The 24025-nt window shown below is 50.7% G+C and overlaps 2 protein-coding genes across 3 annotated transcripts in view; both read right to left on the bottom strand.

Annotated features, from left to right (window-relative positions):
• Nucleotides 1-8486, bottom strand: part of IPPK (inositol-pentakisphosphate 2-kinase) — a 49715-nt gene extending 41229 nt beyond the window's left edge. Inside the window, exon 1 of the mRNA XM_036278496.1 lies at nucleotides 8340-8486. Within this exon, the coding sequence (XP_036134389.1) occupies nucleotides 8340-8420 (81 nt within the window). The 5' untranslated portion in view covers nucleotides 8421-8486. The remainder of the gene's footprint in view (nucleotides 1-8339) is intronic.
• A 10148-nt stretch (nucleotides 8487-18634) lies between these two features.
• The window catches only part of BICD2 (BICD cargo adaptor 2), a 53977-nt gene continuing 48586 nt past the window's right edge, over nucleotides 18635-24025 (bottom strand). Inside the window, exons 6-8 of one of the 2 annotated variants that reach the window (XM_036278495.1) lie at nucleotides 23834-23985; nucleotides 22311-22521; nucleotides 18635-20682 (exon numbers count right to left, since the gene is read on the bottom strand). In XM_036278495.1, the coding sequence (XP_036134388.1) occupies nucleotides 20677-20682; nucleotides 22311-22521; nucleotides 23834-23985 (369 nt within the window). In that variant the 3' untranslated portion in view covers nucleotides 18635-20676. Of the gene's footprint in view, nucleotides 22522-23833; nucleotides 23986-24025 lie in introns of both variants that reach the window. The other variant, XM_036278494.1, reaches the window with a different exon arrangement.

Below are 24025 nucleotides of genomic sequence, written 5' to 3'. Positions count from 1 at the left end.
TGCCCTCTGACCTAGCCAGCCCACTCCCAGTAATTTATCTTTTTTTTTTTTTATCCTCACCTAAGGACTTTTTTGCATTTATCTTCAGATAGAGCGGGAGGGAGAGAGGGAGGAAGAGAGAGAGGGAAACATTGATGTGAGACAGACACATCGAGTGGCTGCCACCCACATGACCCCAACCGGGACCAGGGACAAACTGCAACTGAGGCACAAGCCTTAGCAAAAACTGAACCCCGGACTCTCCAGTCCACGGGCCGATGCTCTAACCACTGAGCAAAACAGGCCAGGGCCCAGGAATTTATCTTAAGGAAAGAATTAAGAATGTGCAAAATTTTTAGCTACTCATATGAAAGTACTGTTTATAATTCTAAACAAAATGGAAACAACCTAAATGTCCATCAATAATGAGATGGTTGAATAAAGGGGGACACAGTCCAGACCGGGGAGCACCACACCATCACCAAGAAAACAGGAAGCTCTGCTCACAGACCCATGTGAAAACAGCCATAGGACAGGGCTTACAGAATGGCCCCTTTTCATAGATGCACAATAACGTGTGCATGTCTGTGTGTGCGCATGTGCGTGTGTGTGAACAAGGTGCAGGCACGGTTCTGTTTATGGGATGTTCTGCAGGTGACCAACCCTCAGACAGTGGAAAGTCCCTGAGAAAGGTGACAGAGGGCTGGTGATGGGACTATGGGTCCACAGAGGCACTATGACCTCAGCACCGTGGTGTACACTGGTTACACTTCACTCTTACGTCTGTAAGATAAAGATGTTTCAACATAGCGTGTGCACAGCCCACCTGCAGGGCTGCCCGAAAGGGCCGCAGCCCGTGGACAGCTCTCCAGGTAGCAACAATTGGGACAACAGAATTTTAAGTTCTGCTTATTTGGGTTTTCCAATTTTTTATCATATTCATAAAATACACAAGAATAAAAAAAAATAACTTTTTAAACAAGTACAGCTTTCGAGGTGGTCATTCTGTAAGGAAATAACCTGGAGACATCATTGAGCCTTAGTAACCAGGCAGACACACCCCACTCGGATAACTTTGGAGAGCAGTCCTGCACACTCAAAGTATCAGGCAGAAGGCCAAGGTGGGGAGGCTGTGCTGGGCCCAGAGAGAAGCCATGAGCAACAGGAGAAGGGTGCTGAGGGCCCAAGAAGGCCAGGGAGCCCTGCAACCTGGGCAGGAGATTGGAGAGACTCAGAAAGTACAGCTTCTGAACCAAAATGTGCCTGAGAGCAAAACAGGCCCTATGGAGACCAGAACCTGCTGCCCAGGTCCCCCTGGTCCCTCCTGCCCAACCCAAAGAAAACACACGATCCTCTCAAAACCTGGGGCACCTGCCCCCTTGAGCCCCACACCCGACTTGAGGAAGCCAAGGTCGATGTCACGCTGGTGTCACCATCTCCCCCAAGTCCAGGCACACACCAACACTCAATAATGTGCATCGACCAGACAGGGAGCGTTGCCATGGAACGACAGTTCCATCAGAATTCGAGGACAAATATAAGGTAATATGCAGAAATCCTAACTCGAGGCAACTTTCCAGAAACTCAGGTCCCAAAAGTGCGTTAACTCCTCTCCGGACTCCACGTTTTGTTCAAGACCAGCCAAGAAATTCTGTGTCATGTTCTGTCTGCTTCAAGGAAAACTGCATTCTCTACTGACCCATTTATCATCCAAAAACTGTCTCCAGAAATCACCGGCCCACAACATGGAGATGCGGTGTCAGCCCGAGGGCAGTCCCCCCACACACATGCCCTCCGCTGGTGCATCTCTTCTGAAAGGTGAGGGCCTGACTGGGCTGGGCTGGTGGCCCCAGGACATGCCAAGAGGCCAGCTGTGGAGCCAGCAACACCCATGCAGATGGGCAGCAGAGAAAAGTGAGAAATCAACCTTACCAGCCTTCACTGGCAGAAAGACACCATAGGCCAAGGGCTGCCCATGGCAGAAGGGTAGGACTGCCCTGGCTACCCCCAGGGAGATGTCCAGGAAGGAGCTGGCACTGCCAGCCAACCAGTAAGTGCCAGGGCTGTCATCTCACCAGGTCTGAGCCCGTTGTGAAGAAAACTCCTTTCTTTTTAAAATGGATATCTGAAAGCAGATGTTTAAAATTTATCTTCCTCTGTTTTTTTTTTTATCCTCACCCGAGGACATTTTTCCATTTTGTGTTCAGGTAGAGTGGGAGGGAGAGAGAGGAAGAGAGAGAGAGAAACATCGATGTAAAAGGGACACATCAAGTGGCTGCCACCCGCACGACCAACCAGGGCCGGGGACAAACTGCAACCAAGGTACGTGCCCCTAGCGGGAACCGAACTAGGGTCTCTCCGGACCACAGGCCGACGCTCTAACCGCTGAGCCAAACCGGCCAGGACTTCTTCCTCTTAATGTCTAGGATGACACGCTAAGAAAGCGAAGAGAAAGGGAAGAGATCAAGAAGACGGGCTTCACGAGGGCTCTGCGCAGTCCGGGCTGGACAGGGAAGCGTGGCGTACCTGTTTGCACCTGGGAACCCTAAGGGAGAATCAGCAATTTTAAAGCTGAAAAAGACACTAAACGCAGAGATGACACAAACACACATGAACGTGATACCACCTCAAAGCACACGAAGTCAGGGCACAGCGTGTCACTCGTGAAAGAAGCAGAGAGATTCGGTGCCGCACGGTCCCGCGCTGCCGGGAAGGGGGGGCCTGGGAGACGCGCCTCGGACCCGCTCTGAGAACTACCAGTCATGGAACACCGAGATGCTCAGCACAGCAGGGCTCGGAGGCCCTGACAGCAGCCTGGAGGACGGCTGCTGGCGCACGAACCTCGGACGGGCCGCCGCGCTCTGCAGCCGCGAGCGAAGGCTTTCTACCGCTAGGCTGCAAGGGAGAGGACGCAGGCCACAAAACTGGCAGCGGCTTCTTAAGCACCCAGTAAAACCACATAATGGAAGAAAGCGCACCAGAGAGCTGACAAAATTATTTTCCTAGTGTGAAAAATTAGATGCTTTTTAGTGTTTTCTTCTAATACTCTACATTTTCTGGAACCGAGGAAAGACGCAATAGTTGGTATTAAATACAAACAAAAGACCACAAAAACCAATATATGAAAAGAGACACCTGCCCACCTGAAGGCAGAGAGAGGGAACCTGTGGTGGAACCAGGGTCCAGGGTCCAGGGTCCAGGCAAATGCCAAGGGGAAGGCTGCCATGGCCTGTGGGCACCCTGCGCTGGCAGTCTCAGGACGCAGCCTGTCACAGAACACGCCTACCCTTCCACTGGGATAACAAAATGACCCAGAACAAGGCCCCAAGAAGACCCCAAGGAATCAGAGATCAGGCAGCTCTTAAGGGAAAGAGACAAACACCACAGCAGAAGGAATGGGACCTTGGGTGCCGCCTAGGGTGTCTGAAATGGCTCAGGTGCTTCTCAGGGAGGCCGCCTTCCGCAGTCACCCCACCAGCCCCAGCCTGGGTCTCTCGGAACACCTGGGACACAACTCCTGGCCAAGTCACTCGCCTCTAGCAACACAACTAGAAACGCAGCCCAGGGCCCACAGCGGGACTGGGAGACAAGGGGTGGGCTCGGTGCTGGGTGGACAGCCTCAAACTAAACAGATGAGAGTGAGCCCTGGCCAGTTTGGCTCAGCAGTTGAGCATCGGCTTGCGGAACAGAGAGTCCTGGGTTCGGTTCCTGCTAGGGGCACGTACCACAAATAAATAAATATATATAAAAAAAATAAAAAATAAATAAATAAGCAGATGAGAGTGAGACAAGATGTCTCGCAGAGGGGAGCCCAGGACTCCCCACCGAGGCCAGAGGGAGGACACCCCTTCCCAGGCTTCAGCAGCCCATCTGGACCCACAGCTGCTGCACAGCTGAAGCAGAGGCGGACGGAATCCATGGCGGGGAGGGGACAGTGGATGAATGAGTGCTGGTGACACGTGGAGAAGGACATTCAGGGGCTGAAGCAGGAAAGAAGCTCAAACGGTCCCTGAAGGAATGAACAATGTGACAGCAGGAGGAGAAGCAGTAGGATCTGTAGAGACAAAGCGAGCTGCATGGAATGCACAGTGAGTCTGCAAGGCGCCGGCAAGGCCCCAGAGCCTCCCAGGCCACATGAGGGCCACAGAGCAGGTGTACAAACACACACCGTGTGGAGGCAGGGCACCCAGCAACACAGTCTTGTCTGTCTCTGCCGACACAGAAACCTGCCTTACCTTACTGGCAAACGGGGCCACTGCTGTCCTGAGTTCTGACTGAGGAGGACAGGAAGCCACAAACCGCCTTGGGACAAGGCCTAGCCGGCAGACCCTCAAACGGCAGGAAAGCAGAGCTCACACTGGCAAGGCCAGGGCTCGAAGCCACCAAAGACACACAGCTGGGAAACAACAGATCCAAACCGTGCGGCTGCAGGTGAGCCCAGGGGTGCACAGCCGGGAGCTACGTGCAGAGCTCTCCAACGAGTTCCTACTGAGAGGAGTCCCCTCAGCTGCATCAACCTGCACAGCAAATATTAAAAACCTTAAACACAGAATCCGTTTCTTGTTTAAAAAAATACTAGAGGCAACAAAAGGTTAAGACTCTCTCAATGAGATTAAGGAGAAAACTAAAGAAGGGAGTGGCCCAGGACTTAAAAAAAGTCATATTAAAAAAACAAACAAACAGAACAACTCTTATTTGCTTCCAACATGTACATTAAGTATGATCTAGGGCCCTGGCCGGTTTGACTCAGCGGTTAGAGCATAGACCCACGGACCAGAGAGTCTCAGGTTCGATTCCAGTCAAGGGCACGTACCTGTACCTCCTTGCGGTTTGATCCCTGACCCTGGGGGTCTTGCGGGAGGCAACCAATCGATGTGTATCTTTCTCACATCGATGTTTACCTCTCTCTCTCTCTCTCTCTCTCTCCGTCCCTCCCTCCCTCCGTTTCTGAAAATTAATGGAAAAATATCCTCGAGTGAAGATTAAGAAAAAAAGAAGTATGATCTACAAACCAGAAATCCTAACACACAAGTCAAAAAGGAAACAGTCAGATGGTCCTGACTGCTGGAATTTTACATCTTCAGGACCCAGACAAACACCACAGGGCATCATAACCACCACCCCACAGAAGCTCAGAAAAGCTGTAAAACCTGAAAGATCAGACATGAGCAGCTTCTTACATGCTTTTGATAAATGGCCTTTGTTGGCAGGTCTTTCATATTGCCTCTGTCACAAAAGCTTAGTGTGATGAGGACAGTGAGCCACTGTCTGCCCTGCACCCCATAGGTAAGGGCAGCTCGAGGCACGGTGACAGCTCTCTGCAGGGCCTGCCCCTGCCAACTCCCAGCACAGGAGACACTTAAGAGATCACATTACAACCACATTTACAATGACCTCCACAGGACAGGACACTGAGCCAAGCCCACCAGCTAGGGTGAAGCAGGTAAGGGTAGGTGTGAATGCCAGGCTGCCGCGCAGACAGCAACCCCAGCAGCACATGAGGGGGCAGCCCTTGGTCGCTGCCCACTGCTCAGAGTGAGAAGTGTGACATGTCACCAGAACAAGTGAGAGCACCCTCACCTGCCCATAAAGAAAATGCCCTTGCCCAAGACCTTCCATGAGGTCAGTGCCTGGACCTCCGGCACCCATTGGGCACAGTGCCACGCTGGCTACAGCCTTGGAGCACCTCAGAGGATCAGCACCAGGGCCAACAGCCAGAGCCTGGGAACGGGTTAAACTGAACAGCTGGACCCAAGGTTGCTGAACATCAGGTTGAGGTAACAGACACAGGATGCCTAAAGGGCCACAGAAGCTGAGAACAAGCTGCCAGGAACTGGCCTGCCATGGAGTCTCGTACTGCCCTTTCTTACTGCTCAGCCCTGAGCACACCCCCATGCCACGGTCCTCCCGCAGCCTGCACTTAGCTCTTCCATCTCCAGGCCCCATTTTATAAGTTCCATGCCCCTCAAAGCCCCTGACCCACCAGCCTGTCTGTGTCTCACCTCATGTCCCTTTAGTGCAGACGCCAAGCTGCAGGACTAGCTGCCGGAAGGCAACGTAGTGTTCTGAAGCTGGAGAGTAGAGAGTACAGACTGGTCACTTTTTAGAGACCTTTCCATTTAAAAGTAATCGATGGATGCCCTCTCCAAGAAAGTAACTGTCTCCTGATCTGGAGAAAAGGTGGCGCAGGCAGCTCTCTACCTTGGAATGAATGAGGTGGGTCTCGGGAGTCCACCGGAAGGCAAGGGAATTCCTGTGCTCAGTCCTCCACCTGCCTTTTCTCTATCCCACTTGCACACACACCCTCTCCTTGGGCACAGCGAAGACCTGAAAGGCTGCCTTCCAGGATTCTCTCCTCCTCCCTGGTCCTCAAGGTCCAGGTAAAGCACAAAGTCTTCTTCATGCCCAAGGGGCACAGTCCTCCATTTACTCAGTGCCTTCATGTGATAGGAACATTTTCTTATAAGACTACTTGCAATGATAATCTTCAAGTTTAAATGATGAGCTAGTAACACCAGGCAGGCATGAGCATAGTAGAACAAATTTAGATTTAAAATAAAGAATGAAGAACATAGGTCCAGAGTAGTCTGATGACTAAGTTTAAAAGTTAAAAAGAAAAGGGAAAAACCCCACAACCCCAACAACAGGAGCTGTGCAACAAGGGAGGTGACCAGACTGCCCAGAGAGTGGACAAGTGCTTGTCAGGGATGGTGGAGCAGGCAATGAGTGCCTGATGTCTCTGATCTCCCAACTTGGAGCCCTATTATTCCAAGTCTGGAACTTGCTCCTTTGTCTGACACCACTTTTGAAACTCGGTACATTAGCCCCCACTAAAAAAAGGCTTAGCTTTACACAAGATGAAGATACATCAGCCAGGCCCGGCTGGTGTGGCTCAGTGGACTGAGCGTCATCCCATGGACTGAGAGGTGCCCCCATGTTTTCTGGTCAGGGTACATGCCAGGGTTGTAAACGTGATCCCCAGTAGGGAGCATAAAGGAGGCAGCCGATCCATGTTTCTCTCTCACATCAATGTTTCTCTTTCTCCCTTCTTCATTCTGTAAAAAAAAAAATCGATAAAAACATATTTTATAAAAAAGCAAATCTTACTAAGGAATTGGAAGATGAGTATGTGTTTTGTAAAAGGGCTTGTGGGTCACCACAATAACCCAACAACAAAAGGGACTCACGCTGAAATATCCCATGCTTCGCCTGATCTTGAAACACAATGGGGCCCAGCTGACCGCATTAAGAACAGCTTCACATTAAGCTTTGTCCATTACTAATTCATCTAAAGATCTTGAGCAAAGCCTATAGTCTCAGTTCTTAAGTTTCCCGACTGTGCTAATGGGTAACAAAATGCAAAGGGCCAACACAGGGGTCACCTGGGTGACTGTGGCTCACCCTACAGCTGACCCAGTGCACCCAGCACTGGAATGGCACAGCCAGGCACCACCCAGGGCCTGCACCACCCCTTCCGAGCTCTTGGACTTGGTCAGGTATCTGAACCTCACTTGCCAGGTCTAACTTGTCCAGCTCCTGCTCACCTCATCTTTCTGGCAATTCCACAAAGAGGATTCTGTTACGAGTTCACTTTGCAAATGCAGAAATGGAGCCTGGGCAAGGCAGCAGTGGAACTGGGATTCTGCCCAGTTCTGTGGGACTCCAACACCCATGCTCTTAACCCTGCCCCTGCCATCACATTCCTGCCGCTGGCATCAGACAGCGGGTGCCAGACAGATCTGGGCCTTCGCGGGAATCCGCAGGCTTCTCCTCCGCGAGTCGCCGCCCTGGGAGTCCTCACTGCGCTCTCTAAACTCCCACCCAAGGGAGAGGAAGAACGGGAGGACCGAGAAAGGGAAAGTCTTCCAACTCGGAAAGGTTCTGCAAAAGAACCTGCGGGCAATGCTCCATTATCGACCGCAGCGGACAGCCTTCAGGCGTCTGGTACCGAGCTCCGACGGCGCGGAGGCGAACGATGACCGGGGTGGTGACACCGGAGGCCGCGGGGTTCGCTCCGGGAGAGGGAGTGACGCCCGGGTGCGCCGAGCCGACCGAGAAGGGGGGGTGACCCGGAGCAACGCCGCACCGACCTGACGGGGTGACACGGGAGGACGCAGCTCCGGCCTGGGGGAGGGGTGCCGACGTGGGGACGCGGAACTGACCCCACGGGGGAGGGTTGTGACACTGTGGGGATGCGGAACTGACCTGGGGGTTGACACCGGGGTACGCGGAAATGACCCAGGGGAAGAAGGTATGGGAGGACGCGGACCGATCGGGACCAGGGATGATGCTGCGGAGGCCGCGGGAACGAGCCGGGCCAGGGGGAGGGTCCCGGACCGCGTCGACCCCGTGTCACTCACCTGCGCGTGGGCCACAACCAGGCTCTTGTTACCTTCGCCGTGGTACCCCCATTCATTCTCGTCCATCTTTGCCTTGTCCATCCCCCAGTGCGGCCCTGGCGCCTCGCAGGGCCGCGAGCTGGGGGTCGCCAGTCCGTCCAGGCACCAGCCGCCACCGTCGTCGGAAGAGGTGCGCGCGTCAGCCGCCGCCTACGCTGGACCCGGCCACACCGGACTCGCAGGCGCGGGCCGCCGGAAGTCACGCCTCTCGCGGCCGCCATGGCGGAGCCGGGCAACTTCCGGGTTAGCGCCCGCTTCCCCGCCATTGGCTACGGCGGCGGCGGGCCGGCGGCCATGTTAGGTGCTGGCACGGCGACTCACTTCCGGAGCGCCATCCCGAAGACGTGAGTGGCGTTTCCACCGAGCGCCGGAAACGAGGCGAGCGGAGGAGCCCGCTGTGGCGCCTCGGCCCGGGAGCGGGAACGGGGATTCAAGCGTACCTGGGGTGGAGTGGTACCCGCGGCCAGGATAGGGAGCCGAGGGTCGCCGGACAGCAAAGTCTGTGCCTGGATTGACTTTTCCCTGGAGATGTCCGGGGGTCGCAGTACCACTCTGTTCTGTTCCGTGGGTATGTGTTTTTGCCAGGACCCCGCTAGCTGGATGACTGTAGCTTTATAGTCTTGAAGGCAGTCTTCGTCCTGCCTTCGTCTTCCGGGAGACTAGAGAATCCGTGTCATCTGTTCCTTGCGCGTTTGCTGGGCTTGACCAGTGAACGCACTCGGCCGGGTGCTTTCTACTTTCGGAAGGGTAATGGTTTTGTGGGAATGGTTGTTCATAGTATTCCTCCACGACCCTTTGATGTCCTTTGGGTCTGTGCTGATGTCCCCTTTTATTTCTTGTATTAGCAACTTGTCTTTTTTTTTTTCTTAGCCTTGTTAGAAGCTTGTCAGCTTTAGTGCTCTTTTCATAGAACCAGCTGTTCACATTGTGTTGATTTTTCTCAATTAATTCATTTACAATTTCATCGATTCCGCTCTCGTTTTTGTTATTTTGCTTATGCTGACTTAGGGTTTAACGTGCTTTATCTTTTAATAGTTTCCTAAAGTGGAACTATAGATGATTGGTTTTAGTTTTTTTTTTTTTACTATGCATTCAATGCTATAAATTTTCCCTCAAAGCACTTCTTTAATGCATAACACTAAAACACTAATTGTGGTGAATTGTCTTTTCATTTTAGTTTTCACTTAATTCGAATTATCTTAAAATTTCTGTTGAGCTCTGGCCCATGCATGTGTTCTTACATGTTGTCCACTTTTTCCATTACAGTCGTCCCTCGCCACTTCGAGCTTCCTTTCGCAGCTTCACTCTATTGCAGTTTTTTCACATATATTCATTAAAAAGTTGAGACAGTGAAAATGATACAGCGTGCACTTCAGTTGTCTGAGTCAATTATACACCCCTGTATTACAATTAAAATTACTGTACGTATGGACTGTAGGCCTATGTATTCGCGCACTCCAGGAATCCTTCAAGGCCAGGTGCACTCCTTGTGTGTGGGCAATAACTTTTTTCCAAAAATGGGGTGTAGTGAAACCAAGCCAATCAGAGTGTGCTGTGCACTGACTGGCTATCCTGTCCTCTTCCTATCCTGGCCACTGATTGGCTCAGCTTCATGCAAGTTCATTTCTCTCATACACACTTCTAAATCGCTACACATTGGAAGCATCTTTGCTCTTGCATTTGCGATTTCTGAGAACTTTTATCTAAGCCCCACAATGGCTCCTAAACGTGCTACTTCTTCTAAGCCTTCTGACGATGAAACTAAGTGCCAGAGAAAGATGCTTACCATCTACGAGAAGGTGAAACTCTTGGATATGATCAAAGATGGCAAGAAAATCGTGGAGGTTGCCCACCATTACGACTTAAATGAGTCTATCGTCTGCTCTATCTGTGAAGATGAAAAGAACATCCGTGCAACGGCTACTGTCTCTTTCAACAAGGAAGCAAAGTGCATCGTGACAAGTTGTAATAAGTTCTTAGTGAAAACATAGTCTGCCCTAGCTGTTTGGATCAGTGACAACCACAAGAAAAACATTCAGTTGGATTCACTGGTCATCCAGGAGAAGGCTGGCAGCTCTCTCTCAGCGCTTTACGGCAGATGAACCTCAACCAGGACCCTCTTCTGCAACTTTCATGCATTTCACGGCGAGCAAGGGTTGGTTCAAGAAGTTCCAGAAGAGGTGTCATCTGAAGAGTGTCGTTCTCCATGGACAAGCGGCCTGCGCTGACTAGCCTGCAGCAGGGGACTACGTGAACAACACATTCCAGAAGATCCTTGAGGAGGGCGAGTATCATCCAGAACAGGTGTTCAATATGGATGAAACTGAAAAAGAATGCCTTCCTGGGCATTCATTTTCAAGGATGAGGCCATGGTCCGTGTGAGTGAGGAAGAGGAAGAGCAGCCAAAGGTTCCTGGGGGTCAGGAGGAGGAAGTTGGCCTTACACTTGAGCGTCTCTCGCAAGTCATGAGAACTGTTAAGGTAGCACAGGACGTGATTGGTGAATGGGACCCACAAATGATGTGTGCATTGTGGTTCTGGAATGCACTTATGGAGCAATAGAACTCTACAAAAGCCTCCTTACGCATGTGAACAGACAGCACCAGCAACTGCCTATCAACGATGTTCTTCAGCCGCACACCCAGATACCCACTGTCTTCTCTTAGTACTCCTTCAGTGGTAGAAGACGAACCACCTGCTGAAGATACTGCACCACTTGAAGACTCTCCTGAGGTCATGCCTTCAGAGGAGCAGTAACCTTGATCTTTGCTGTGCAGTACATCTCTTCATCTTCATTGCTTCATCATCAAACAAGTTGCACTATTTTTTTTTATTTATGTTTTGTTTAGGTGGCTGTTTATTTTTTTAAATTTTATTTATTTTTTTATCTTTATTGTTGAATGTATTACAGATGTTCCTCATTTTTCCCCCATTGACCCTCTTCTCCCCACTCCCACCCCCTTCCTGCCTTTTCCCACACTGTTGTCTGTGTCCATTAGTTATGCATATAAGTTCTTTGGTTTATTTCTTCCCATCCCCCAACACCCTTCCCTTTGAGGTTTGTCAGTCTAGCAACCAATTTGTACTTCTTAATCCCTTCACCTTTTTCACCCATTCCCCCAACCCCCCTCCTATCTGGCAACCAACAAAATGTTCTCTGTATCTATGAGAATGTTTCTGTTATGCCTGTTCATTGTTTGTAGATTCAATTGTCGATAGATATGTATTCATTACCATTTTGTTTGTTCATACATTTTATTTTTTTCTTCAAAAAGACCCTTCAGCACTGGCCGGTTTGGCTCAGCGGTCAGAGCGTCGGCCTGCGGTCCAGAGAGACCCGGGTTCGGTTCCCGCTAAGGGCACGTACTTCAGTTGCAGTTTGTCCCCAGCCCTGGTTGGTCGTGCGGGTGGCAGCCACTCGATGTGTCCCTTCATGTCGATGTTTCTCTCTCTCCCTTCCTCTCTCTCCCTCCCACTCTATCTGTACAAAAAATGGAAAAATGTCCTCGGGTGAGGATAAAAAAAATAAAATAATAAAATAAAAAAAATAAAAAAGACCCTTCAACATTTCATATAATACTGGTTTGGTGGTGATGAACTCCTTTAACTTTTTCTTGTCTGGGAAACTCTTTATATGGCAATCGATTCTAAATGACTGCTTTGCAGGATAGAGTAATCTTCGTTGTAGGTTCTTGCTTTTCATCACTCTGAATATTTCTTGCCACTCCCTTCTGGCCTGCAAACTTTCTTTTGAGAAATCAGCTGACAGTCTTTTTTTTTTGTGATACGTGCCCCTAGCGGGAACCAAACCCAGGACTCTGTGGTCCGCAGGCCTACGCTCAATCAAAGAGCCAAACTGGCCAGGGCTCAGCTGACAGTCTTATGGGAACTCCCTTGTAGGTAACTAACTGCTTTTCTCTTTTAAGATTCTCTCTTTGTCTTGAACCTTTTGCATTTTGATGATGATGTCTTGGTGTGGGCCTCTTGGGGTTCGTCTTGTTTAGGACTCTGAGCTTGCTGGACTTGTATGTCTATTTCCTTCACCAAGTTAGGGAAGTTTTCTGCCATTATTGTTTCAAATGGGTTTTTGATTTCTTGTTCTCTCTCTTCTCCTTCTGGCAACCCCAAGATGCAAATGTTGGCACACTTGAAGTTGTCCCAGAGGCTCCTTACACTATCCTCATTTTTTTGGATTCTTTTTTCTTTTGGCTGTTCTGATTGGATGGTTTTTGCTTTCAAGTCAATGGTTTACTTTTTGGCTTTACCTACTCTACTACTGAATCTGTGTAAATTATTCTTTATTTCAGTTAGTGCCTCCTTCATTTCTGACTGGTCCTTTTTTATGCTCTTGAGGCCCTCACTAAGTTCGCTGAGGTTCTCACTAAGTTCACTGAGCATCCTTATAAGCAGTATTTTGAACTCAGCATCTGTTAGGTTGCTTGTCTCCATTTCACTTAGTTCTTTTCCTGGGGTTTTTTTCTGTTCTTTCATTTGGGGCCTGTTTCTTTATCTCTTCCTTTTGGCTGCCTCCCTGTGTTTGTTTCTGTGTATTACTTAATGAGAGGTGTGGGGCTAGCTGAGACCAGATGCTGCTTGTTTGGAAGAATTTAGGAAAACCTGAAGCAGGATCCAAGACAGGCCAATTCTATGGTTAAGCAACTGGCAACAGCTTGGGTGGGCCTGAAAGTTGGGTGGGGCGGGGCCTCAGGGAGTCACCAGGGCAGGACTACCAGTGTGAGCCAGGTTGCTGAGTCCCGGATATGGCGGATGTCTGCAACCCCAGGGAAGGGCTCACCAAAGGAACAAACGCCTCTGACAGCACATCTCTCCAGGAGAAAGCCCCCTCTCCAGCCCTCGCTCCAGTGCCAAACAGCTCAGTTCTTCCCTGTATGTCTCTGGTGCCCCTCGAGCTGCCTCCCCTCCGAGCTTAGAGGGAGAGAGTCCGATAAGTTCGTGTGCGGGCCCTTTAAGGAGCTGCCTGGGGCTCCAGCCGCCTCAGCCTCCCTGAGCCTCAGCTCCCGCTGGTTTCTCCAGCCAAAAATGATGGGGATTCTCTTCCTGGCACTGGAACCCTGAGCGGGGCACCTGGTGTGGGACGGGGACCCCTCAGTCCTCAGGAAGGACCTTCCCAGCCGCGGGAGCCTCCTGATTTTTATCCGCCACACGTAGGTGTGGGACCAGCCCATCCGCCTCTGCCCTCCTCCCAGTCTGGATGTGGCTGCTGCTTTAATTCCGTAGTTGTAGGACTTCCATTCAGCTTGATTTCAGGCGGTTTTGAATCATGGTTGTTCTGTAGTTTGGTTGTAACTTTGATGTGGTTGTGGGTGGACAGATACCGCGTTTACCTACCCGCCATCCTGACCGGAAGTCTTCTAGGAGGCTGAAAAATTCTCCCGGTGAGGAATCTCTGACCAGCCCTGCCACCAAGTTGCACTATTTTCATAGGTTAGTGGTTGTGTGTAAGAACTGTGTGTGTGTAATTAAATGTACAATATATTTGTAACGTCTGATATTTCTTATTTTCTCTTATTCTGTCTAATATATTGGGTAATACGAGTGTGATGGTGACTAAAGAGTGTTATTTCATGTCTACAGGGCTGTTAAAAAAACGTATTTAGAAGGTCATAAACCGGTTTTCTATGCTCTAACTGCAAAAATACTCAATTTATAAAGAAAGAATCCTACCTCGCGGAAATTCATTTACCGCGGTAGAGTCTGGAACTGATTAACTGCGATAAACGAGGACCGACTGTACTGCCCTCAGTGTAGTAATCAGTTTTTTTAAGTCCCTGGTTTGTCACATCCAACATTCTTCCCACATTTAAAACTGGTCCTAATGCTTGCTCCATCTCTTCGGTTTCTGTTGAAAGCTGACCTGATGTGCTGGGGAAAGGGAGCTCTCAGTAATGTAACGGTGAGAGGTGGCAGAGAGGAAGCATTCTGCGGGACTGGGGCTGACCTGCTGTCAGTGCCCTGTGCTTGTTTCTTCTTCTCACCCCTTAGGTGGTCAGGTCCCCCCACCCCGACAAGACAGTCTGGAGTTAGGCCTGGTTAAGAACAGGATGCTGTAGGGCAGTGGTTCTCGACCTTCTAATGCCGCAACCCTTTAATACAGTTCCTCATGTTGTGGTGAGCCCAACCATAAAATTATTTTCGTTGCTACTTCATAACTGTAATTTTGTTGCTGTTATGAATCGTCATCGAAAATATGTGTTTTCCAATGGTCTTAGGCGACCCCTGTGAAAGGGTTGTTCGACCCCCAAAGGGGTCACTACCCACAGGGTGAGAACCGCTGCTGTAGGGTCTTTGAGACGGCTCCTTTTCCTTTCTGTTGCTCAAAGCCAGAGGGGAGCTTCTCCAGTCTTCACTATGGGAGCGTGCTAGAGCTCCTGGAGGTAGAGCTCATCTCTAAGTGTGAGGGTCCCCTCCGCGGCTGGGGCTCCTGGAGCTTTTCTCTTTCATACTTGTGGACACTGAGCCTCCCGTAATTTGTCAATTACAGTTCAGGTTTTCCTCCCCTGGTACTGGTTACAACTGCTCTGGTAAGTTGGAATTCTCTGTACCTGTCTGTCTCTACAATTTCAGGGGCAGTGGTATGTATACCGTGTCCTCCTATGATGAATGAAAGAAGACTTGGTGGCTTTTCAATTCTTTCAGCATTTTACTTACTGTTAAGACAAAGTCGTGACTTCTAAGCTCCTTACAGGTTGGACCAGAAACCAGCAGTCCTGTTGGAAGATTTTGATTACGGATTCAATTTCTTGTTATAGGTCTATTAAGAGTATTTCCTCTGGAGTCACTTTTGGTGGTTGGTGTGATTCTAGCGATTTGCCACTTTAACAGTTATCTAATTTGTTGGCATTGTTACAATGTTTTATTTATGTAAAGTCATTAGTAATGTCCCTATTCTCATTACTGGTTACAGTAATTTGAGTTGTCTGTTTTTGTCTAGCTAGGTTTGTCAATTTTCTAGGAAACTGCTTTTGATTGTGTTGATTTTCCCTATCGACTTTTCTATTTCATTTATCTCTGCTGATCTTTACTATTTCCTTCTTTCTGCTTGCTTGGATTTAGGTTATCCAATTGTTTGTATACTTATTCACAGTACTTTCTTGTAATCCGTCACATTTTTGTAAATTCAGCAATAACTTCATTTTTATTTCTGACTTTTGTAGGGTATGTGTGTGTGTGTGTGTACAGGACTTCTTATTTTTGCTCATCTTTTTGAAGAAATAACTTTTGGTTTTGTTAATCCCCCTGTCTCCCCTCTCCTATTCCATTATCTTCAGGCTAATCTTTATTTCCTTTCCTCTACTAGCTTTAGACTTAGTTTGTTCTTCTAGTTTCTTAAGGTAGGAGGTTAGATTACTGATTTGAGAGTTACCTGCCTTTCCTCTTATCTTCTTTGGCCTATTATTAAGTGTATTGTTTCATTTGCATATATTTGTGAATTTTCTACATTTTGTTATTCCTAATTTTATTCCATTGTCATTGGACAGTAATGTTTAACTTCAATGTTCTTTAATTTATTGAGACTTGTTTTGTGGCTTAACATATGGTTCTGTATGCACTAAAGAATATGTATTCTGCTATTGTTGGTTGGAGTGTCCTATAGATATATTAGGCTTGGCTTACAGTTCTGTTCAAGTAATCTTGGCCAAGAGTTCTGTTGAAGTATTCTATTTCTTGATATTGTGTCTTGTTCTATAATTGAAGGTTGGGTATTGAAGTCTCCAGCTATCGTTGTTGAGCTATGTCTCCCTTCAATTCTGGCAGTTTTGCTTATTGTATTTTTGGACTATTATTTGGTGCATATATGTTTATCATTGTTAAACCTTCTTGGTGAATTGACTTTATTATTATATAATGTCCTTTGACTCTCATAAAAAGTTTTGTCTTAATGTCTATTCGTATAGCCATTCCTGTTCTTTTGGCTACTGTTTGCAGGGAATATATTTTTCCATTATTTTACATTCAACTGATATATCGTTGAATATAGTGAGTCACCTGTAAATGCATAGTTGTCATGGTGTGAGCAATCAGCGAGGTTTGGTAAGGAAATCTTATCAAAGCTCTAGGTCTCTGTTTTATGCTTCCACTTATATAAAGTACTGAAATAGGCACAAGCGACGTGTATTGACAGACTCGGGGAGGAGGAGTGGGTGCAGAGTATGAGCGTTCTGGTGGGCTACCCTCATCTGCTTCTCATTTGGGTTGTGGCTACAGTGTGTTCAGTTTGTAAAGATCCAGCCCGTAAACACCATTTGCTTTCTTACGTGTGTGCTATACTTCACAGACACTTCAGGGTCCAGAAAACAAACCTTGATTCTTTACCTGAGAGTGAGATGAACAAAAAGGAACCTGGTGTGTGTGATAGATCTATACCCTTCTCCCCTCCCGGGAGGCCCATGTGGGGGTGTGTTCACAGTATCCATGCGAGGACGCCTTTCCTGTGGGCGAGGCACTGTGGTGTTACCTCTTCCTGCTTAGGGGGAGGAGCTCCACTGGAGCGGAGGGCTCTACCCCAGGGCCCTGGACTTACGAAGGCAGGCTCATGGGTGAACAAGGTGACCTGACGGCAGCCCATCCCTGCCAGACCCCATGCCAGGTGACGTCAGGATGCTGGCACGTCTGTTCTCACCGGGGCCAGCAGGCAGAGGCATTCCAGGAAAGGGTCCCAAGAAGCACTCCTAGGAACTTGGTGGCTGTGGGTCACACAGCTATGTTGCCTTTGTGCATATGTGGTCTATACATTAGGACGTGCACTTTCCTGAATGCAAACCATACTCTGGTAGAAAGCTGAGTTGAAATAACACTCCCCAGGGGACAGCAGCCCAGCTCCGTGTCCGGCACCCAAGTCTCCGTCACAATGACGACCGCAGCCAGAGCCGTATTGGTAGCGCCCGTCCCGAGCACTGCTGCACGCCTTGGGCCTGATGATGCTTCACAACGACTTCCGAGCAAAGAGCTACATTCCCTGACCTATGGAGGAGACTCTGAGGCTCAGAGAGGTGGTCAGCCAGAGTAAGTCAGCTACCGAAAGGGCAATTCAACCAGAGGTCTGTCTCCAAGCTGGCACTAGGGTTTTCAGCTCTGGTAACCGGCCGTGGGAGGGGGAATGAGAATAGCCACAGGGAGATGGAGGAGGTGGGGCTGATGGAGACATTCCCAGTGGAAGGGAAGGCTGAGCTGGCCTTTCTGCACATGTCCCCTTCCCACAGGCTCCTGAGAGGCTGCCCACTTGGGAGGCTGCCACTCCAACCCCGAGATGAAAAGCCACGTGCACAGCGCCCAGAGCACACAGGGCACAGGGAGGCCTTGGCACCTGTGCTTGTGCAAATCAAACCGTGGGACTGGCAGGGCCACCACGTGCCACGCAGGTGTAGGAGCCCAGGGCCAGGTGTGCCCCCGCCTGCAAGGAGGCCTGCCCTGCCTGGCCCACTGCCACCGCCATCTCCTCTTAGCAGGCCTTTTCCAGATCTGTGGCAGGCTGTTCTCAGCCTCTTCCAGGGGCCTGTCGGGGCAGCACGGCTAGCAGAGGACGACGATTCGAGTTCGAAAAACAAGTCTCTTTAGAAAGAAAGTTTCTCACTGAGGATAGTTTCAGCCACCGCTACTAAAGAGGGACGGGGATCCTCAGAGGAGGGAGCTCATGGTGACCAGGAGGCCAGGATAAACCCCAGGTGAAGGGAAGGGTCCTGGAGAGAAGCCAGGGCAGAAAGACCCCAGCCTCAGATGGCCTCCCCGAGGTGTGGACAGAGTTGCTCGGGCCTGACTGCGGCTGTCAGGAGAATGGGTGGCAGAGTATCCCAGGGACTCCTGTTCCCTCGGCCAGATGTGTCCCCTATACCTACAACCATGAGCAATCAACAGACAGACTCAGTATGCATCATACACATTCCTGAAGATGAACATGGTTTTGTGATGACAAACAGGTGTTGTAAGAGTTTGGACAGCAAAGGGTCCTGTGTTTCGCAAATCTCTTTGCTTTCTGGTCTGGACTGTGAAGGCAACGTGGTCTCCCGCACAGTGCTGGATGCTCAGGACACCAAGGCCCATCACAGGAGGCCCCCACAGCACCCAGCACCCAGCAATTTATACCGAAGGTTGCTTCCAGCTCCCAGCACCCACCACCGGTGTTCATGATAGGCCAGTTTCGTTGTTTGAGGTTCTGGACTTACAGTGCATTGCTGGACCCAGTCACCAAAGGTAGGGGGTCAAAAGCAGCAACAGAGAACAAGCCTTGTATTTGTCTTAGTATTCTTTATTTATTGGTCCTGCCAACACGACCCTTCACCCAGGCCCACTGTTCCTATGTGCACTGGCTTTGAGGACTTTCATGCCATGTCTGTCCTAAGTTACGACTGACTGACCCTTCCTATTCCTTTTACTTCTCTGCCTCATTTTCTCAGAATCTGAAGCCACTTTAGTTTATTAGTTTGTGTGGGTCTGTGTAAAGGCTCCTTGGCAGGAGAACATGCATATGTTCTTAATAAAGACAACACTCTGACACTAGGCAATGCATAGAAAAAAATACAGTACTCAGACATCATTGCAAATAAATACCCCAGATAGATGAAGTTATCATATATGTAACATTTCTTATGAATCAACACTGTAATAGAAGGTAAAAATAGGGGTCCCTACAACTAGGAATAAGAAATGCTCATTCCAGGAAACAGAACTCTTTATTCTTACTACTTATTATAATTTGCCCTTGACTTTGGAGGAAGTTCTTCCTTTTTGAGGACCAATATGACCATTCACACAACCTCGCTCAGCAAACTGGACAGACCCGGTTTACTAAGGAGCTTCAGCAAGTTCTGTTTCCTGAAATTAACAGGGATTAGTTACACCAAGCAAGAGAATATATAACATCTTTTTCTCACATTTGCGAAGAATACTATGGCTAGTCCCTCACCCCACTGCATGAGGCCAACAGCACTGCCCTGTCGCCCAGGGGCTCTTCACAAACGTGGCATGTCATTCACACCGCTTGCTTAGCTTGTCCCATCAAGTCCATTTGGTTCCCAAAATACACTCAAAGTTCGTATTTACGTTCATTTCTCAACCCCTGAATTTGCAAGGATCTGCACAGTAAAGAATCACTGACTAACAGAATTTTGCAAAATTGCTATCTTCTTTCCCTCAATGAAGATGCCCAGGTTCCGGTGTGAAGGTGTGCACCCTCTCACACCCATTGGTCCACATGGCCTTCAGCATTCCCAATTAGCTCTTCACTGTCCATTTCGGAGAACAGACTGGCTGGGACACCTCCCGTAGCGATGAAGGCACTACTGGCAATGATTACTAGCAAAAAGGTGCTGCCACAGAACACCTAAAATTTGACGGCTGTGGAATTTTCTAAGTGTGCCGCAATTTGGCACAACAACCAGAGTAAGAAAACAATTCCAATTTGGAATTTCACTGGTGCGGTTGTATAAAATTCTGTCAATCAGTCATGCTTCACAACATCCAAACACCCAGAAAATTCTGGGATTTGTAGGTAATACTACTCATTCAATAATTTCTTTTTTGTTTTCAAGTGCCTTAACTGTTTAACCAGAGCAAAGGTCAAGTTTTCTTCTTGTTACATTGAACTATTCCTAAGAATAATAATAATACAATATGAAAAACCCCAGAATCGGAACACCCTGGATTTCTTAATGAACATGGCATTTAAAACCTGTTAATTTCAAACACGAACCACAATGCCGTTTAATCTAAAAGGCTGCTGAACCACAGCGTGGACATTTCGCGGAGTCCCTGCTGGGTTGAAGCCTCGGTCTAAACAGTCTAGAGCTGCGCACCAGGACACGCCCGCGCCACACGCGGAGGTCAGATCAGCATGCCGGGAGCTAAGACGGCACACAGGACAAGACAGACCGCAGCACTGGGGACCGCCTGCGCAAGGGTTAAGGAAGCAAGTATAATACCAAAGTATCAAAAGTGCACAGGTTGATCAAATGAAAAAGGAGTATCTGTAACAGGGAGACCCCGGGAGTGAGCATTTCTAGTGGATTCCTAAGTGAGCCTGGTGGCTGCTGTCCCAGCAGTTTCTTCAAGCGCTTGTACAAAGGCCTTTCCAAGCAGCGGCTGCCGGCTTTATGAACTTTAAAGCTTTTTTCCTCTGCCATTAAAAACTCGGGCATGCTATTTTGAAAAGAATTGCAGTGGCATATCCAAAAACGTTTCTAAGAGGACTGCTAGGCTGCCCTTCCTTCCTCTGCGTGGGCCCCGGGAGGGGAGGGAAGGGCTGCAGTGCAACAGGGCCGGTGGCAGTCCTCCCGGCAGCTAATCTACAGCTGGAAACGGAGAAAACAAGACAGCGTTAGACAGTCACCGTTGGACAGCTGGGCGTCGCGGAGCGGAGAGCGGGCACGTTAGTCAGCAGCAGAGAAGGCTTGCGTGTTAGGGGAGCCGCCGCCCCAAGTGCTCCGTGGAGGCAGCTTCCAGCACAGGGGAGCTGCGTGCAGGCCCAGCGAGGGCGGAGCAGTCTGTGGAGCCCTAACCCCCAAGTCCCACTTGCCCAGGGTGGGAGGGGGTCCAAGACAGACGTCCTCTCAGCAGAGCAGCCCGGAAGCAGGGCAGAAGAGACAGGTGTGCCCAGCCCGCATCTCCCCACTCCCATGCTCTGCAAAGCCCCAGGTGCTCTGCGCAGCACCTGGAGTTTGGTGGGACAGAGACACAAGGGGACGGAGGGGAAGAGGGCAGTTGGGGCAGAGAGCTGTGTGAGGGTAACACAAACTCCCCTCTGGGCCAGAGTCCACAGGGAAAGGACTGTAGCCTCCCACGCAGTGACCCCGTGGGGTAAAAGGGACAAAAATACTGAGAAAGGTTCTGCTTCCGAACGTGTCGGAGGTCTGGTGTGGGAGCAGCTCTGGGAACCGAGAGCCCTACGGCTGCCCTTCCTGCCCGCCCCTCCTCCCTCAGTGCGCCTACACCGGCAGGCCTGGGCCCACGCCAGTCTCCTTTCCCACACTGGCTGGGCTCCAGCTGTGCTGGGGGTTCCAGAGCACTGTGTTTTAGGGTCTAAAGCTCCCTGGGCAGAGGGCCTAATTATAGACAGAGTGTGGAGAAACCTGCTCTGAAAGCTGGGGACACCCTGATACAAAAGGATGGGCTTCTCCAAGGACGGGAATCTGGTCAGGCACTTGGGAAGTTTTTCTCATTGAAAAAACCCCAGGCTTTGGGCCTACCGATCTGTCACCTGGCAGGCTGCCAGACCAGTGTGCAAATCTCAGAAAGAAGCTGAGGCTTCGAGCTCTGACCTTGGCTGTGGCCAGGTGTGCCTCTGCTGTGTGAGCACGACCGGGCTCAGCACAAATGAATGCCTGGGCTGTGGAACTCGGGGCTCAGAGCTGCTTTCTCCGGGTTTGGGGGGAGAAATTCTGCCCTTATCGCAAATGGGATTTGAAGGTGGGATGTTGCACAAACACGAAGTAGTCCTGTCCTCTGCTGCGGCAGCTGGAGCCCGGCGAGCACCTCTGACTGCCCCCGGGGCAGCACAGGTGCATTGACACGTGCAGATTCCATCGCAAGCCCAGGACGCTTGGGCCCTGGGAAGCCACGTTTTCAAGGACTCCCGGCTCTGACGCCAACGTGACCCCACTCCTACCCCGCCAAGAGAGCAGCTGCCCGGAAGGGTGGCCCCAGGGTGAGAAGCAGACGCCGAGCCGCAGTCCCGGAGGAGCAGCACACCATCTCACTAGTCCTCCCCGTGCGTTAGTCATGGTTAGGACCAGCCTAGCGCTGCGGTCCCGCTGTGCTGGGTTAGTTGAGGTGAAGCAGACAGGCGGCGGCGACAGGTTAGCTGCGACGTGTGGCCGAGGCCCTAATCGCAGCACACGTTATACTTCTCCCCGCAGAGCACCTGGGCTGCAAGCCCGGTGCCCTCAGTCCTGTCACTGGCACAGGCACAGGTGTGACTTACGCTCGGGGTGCTGGGCTTGACTTTGGGGGTGGTCTTGGCGCGGCCCCGCCGGGTCTGCTCATGGTCCAGTTCAAGCAGCTCCAACCGCTGGGTGAGGGCCAGCTTCTGCTGGATGGCCATGCGCAGCAGTGAGTTGAGCGTCTTCTTCTCATCCTCGGCGGCTGCCAGCTGCCGCTGCATCTCATCCAACTGTGTGATGTACTCGTCACACCTATGGGGACATCAGAGGCGAGTGCATGGCTGAAGGACCCAGGAAGGGGACATGGACGCCGCTCATCAGATGGAAGAAGAGTCCCCACAGTGGTGTGGCTTTCTCTGGGAGGGACTCTGAAACTGGATTTCACTGACTGAGGCAAGGCTGCCCTACTTCAAGGCTGCCCTTCAGGTAACCCAGGGGCAGTTGGGTAGAGGCAAGATGCCACCTGACTCTCAGACAGTGAGGGTAAGTCCAAGGAAAGGACTTGGCTTGTTCCCAGTTTAGCACGCACACACAGGAAGTGCTCCGTAAACCTGCACCACAGGGCCAGCCAGGGCCTGGGAAGACGTGGATGCAATGAACAGCCCGTTCTAACTTCTGCTGAACTGTGACATGTGACCGCCCCCACCTGAGTACGGGGCTGGGAGAGAGATGCACACTCAGAGTCTCTCCCAGAGGGAGGGAGTGGGGCCTGGGCAGAGGAGGGCAGTGGTATGCCCACCTGCCACACTCTCCCTTCTCCAAGGGCCCAGAGCCAACTGCATTTAGCTCTTGCCCAGAGACGAATGGGTTTGCAATCTCAGCTCCCTCAGAGAAGTCAGGTTTTCAAACAAGCTGAGGAAGTGAGGATCAACCAGTGCTGAGGAATGAACAGACCCTTCCTATGCACTCTGCCCAGAAGGAGAGGAAGTTTCCCAAAAAGCCTGTAACTTTCTTTCCTTGTCTGCACCCCTCCCCTCTGGGAAGTGGGGATTGCTCAGTATCCCAGAGTGAGGAAAAGCAGGCCCTGAGCTCAGTCCAGGCCCCATTTAGCCCAGGGAGCTCAGCCTTCCTGGCCTTGAGGACACGCCTGTGCCGTCTAAGGGCCACCGAGGCCACTGGCCCGGAGCCTGCCCAAACCTGCAGCAGATGGCACCACGCACTTCCGGACGGCACAAACGCCGGGAAGCCATGAACTCCCCTAGAAACCCTCTGCTCTGCCGCCACCATCCCCTACCCCCCCCCCCCCGACTGGAAGGGTCAGACAGGAGACATTGAGGGAAGGGAAGGTCGGGGATGAGAAAGGCCTTGCTTTGTACCCCACAAACATCCAGCCGTGTTCTGGGGGGTAAACTCTTCATCTGTCGGCTGCTGGCCCCAAACCTGCCCGTGTCACCTGCCCACCAGCAGCCCAGCCGCAGGGACCCGTCCTCTCAGCACTCTGCCCTCAGCCTCCTTGTCTCACACGCACAGTGGACACGAAATGCCCTCCGGGTTCCGCGACAGCAGGAATGGCACTTCCCCCGCCCCAGGCTATGGGCTCGGGCTGAGCGGCAGTTGGGGTTACCTGGTGGCAAACATGGCGCGCAGAGAGGAGAAGGTGGCCGCGTCCTCCTTGAGGGCCTTGAGCTCGTTGCGCAGCTTCATCATGGTCTCGGTCACCATGGCTTTCTCGTTCTCGTACTTGCTCTTCAGGTTGGCGAGGGCCACCTCGGCTGTCTGGGGTCAGACACAGGGTGGGTGGGGGCCCACCTATTTC

The sequence above is a fragment of the Molossus molossus genome, unplaced genomic scaffold, assembly GCF_014108415.1.
Source record: "Molossus molossus isolate mMolMol1 unplaced genomic scaffold, mMolMol1.p scaffold_m16_p_29, whole genome shotgun sequence".
Taxonomy (NCBI): domain Eukaryota; kingdom Metazoa; phylum Chordata; class Mammalia; order Chiroptera; family Molossidae; genus Molossus; species Molossus molossus.
This window is presented reverse-complemented; position numbering and strand designations above follow the sequence as displayed.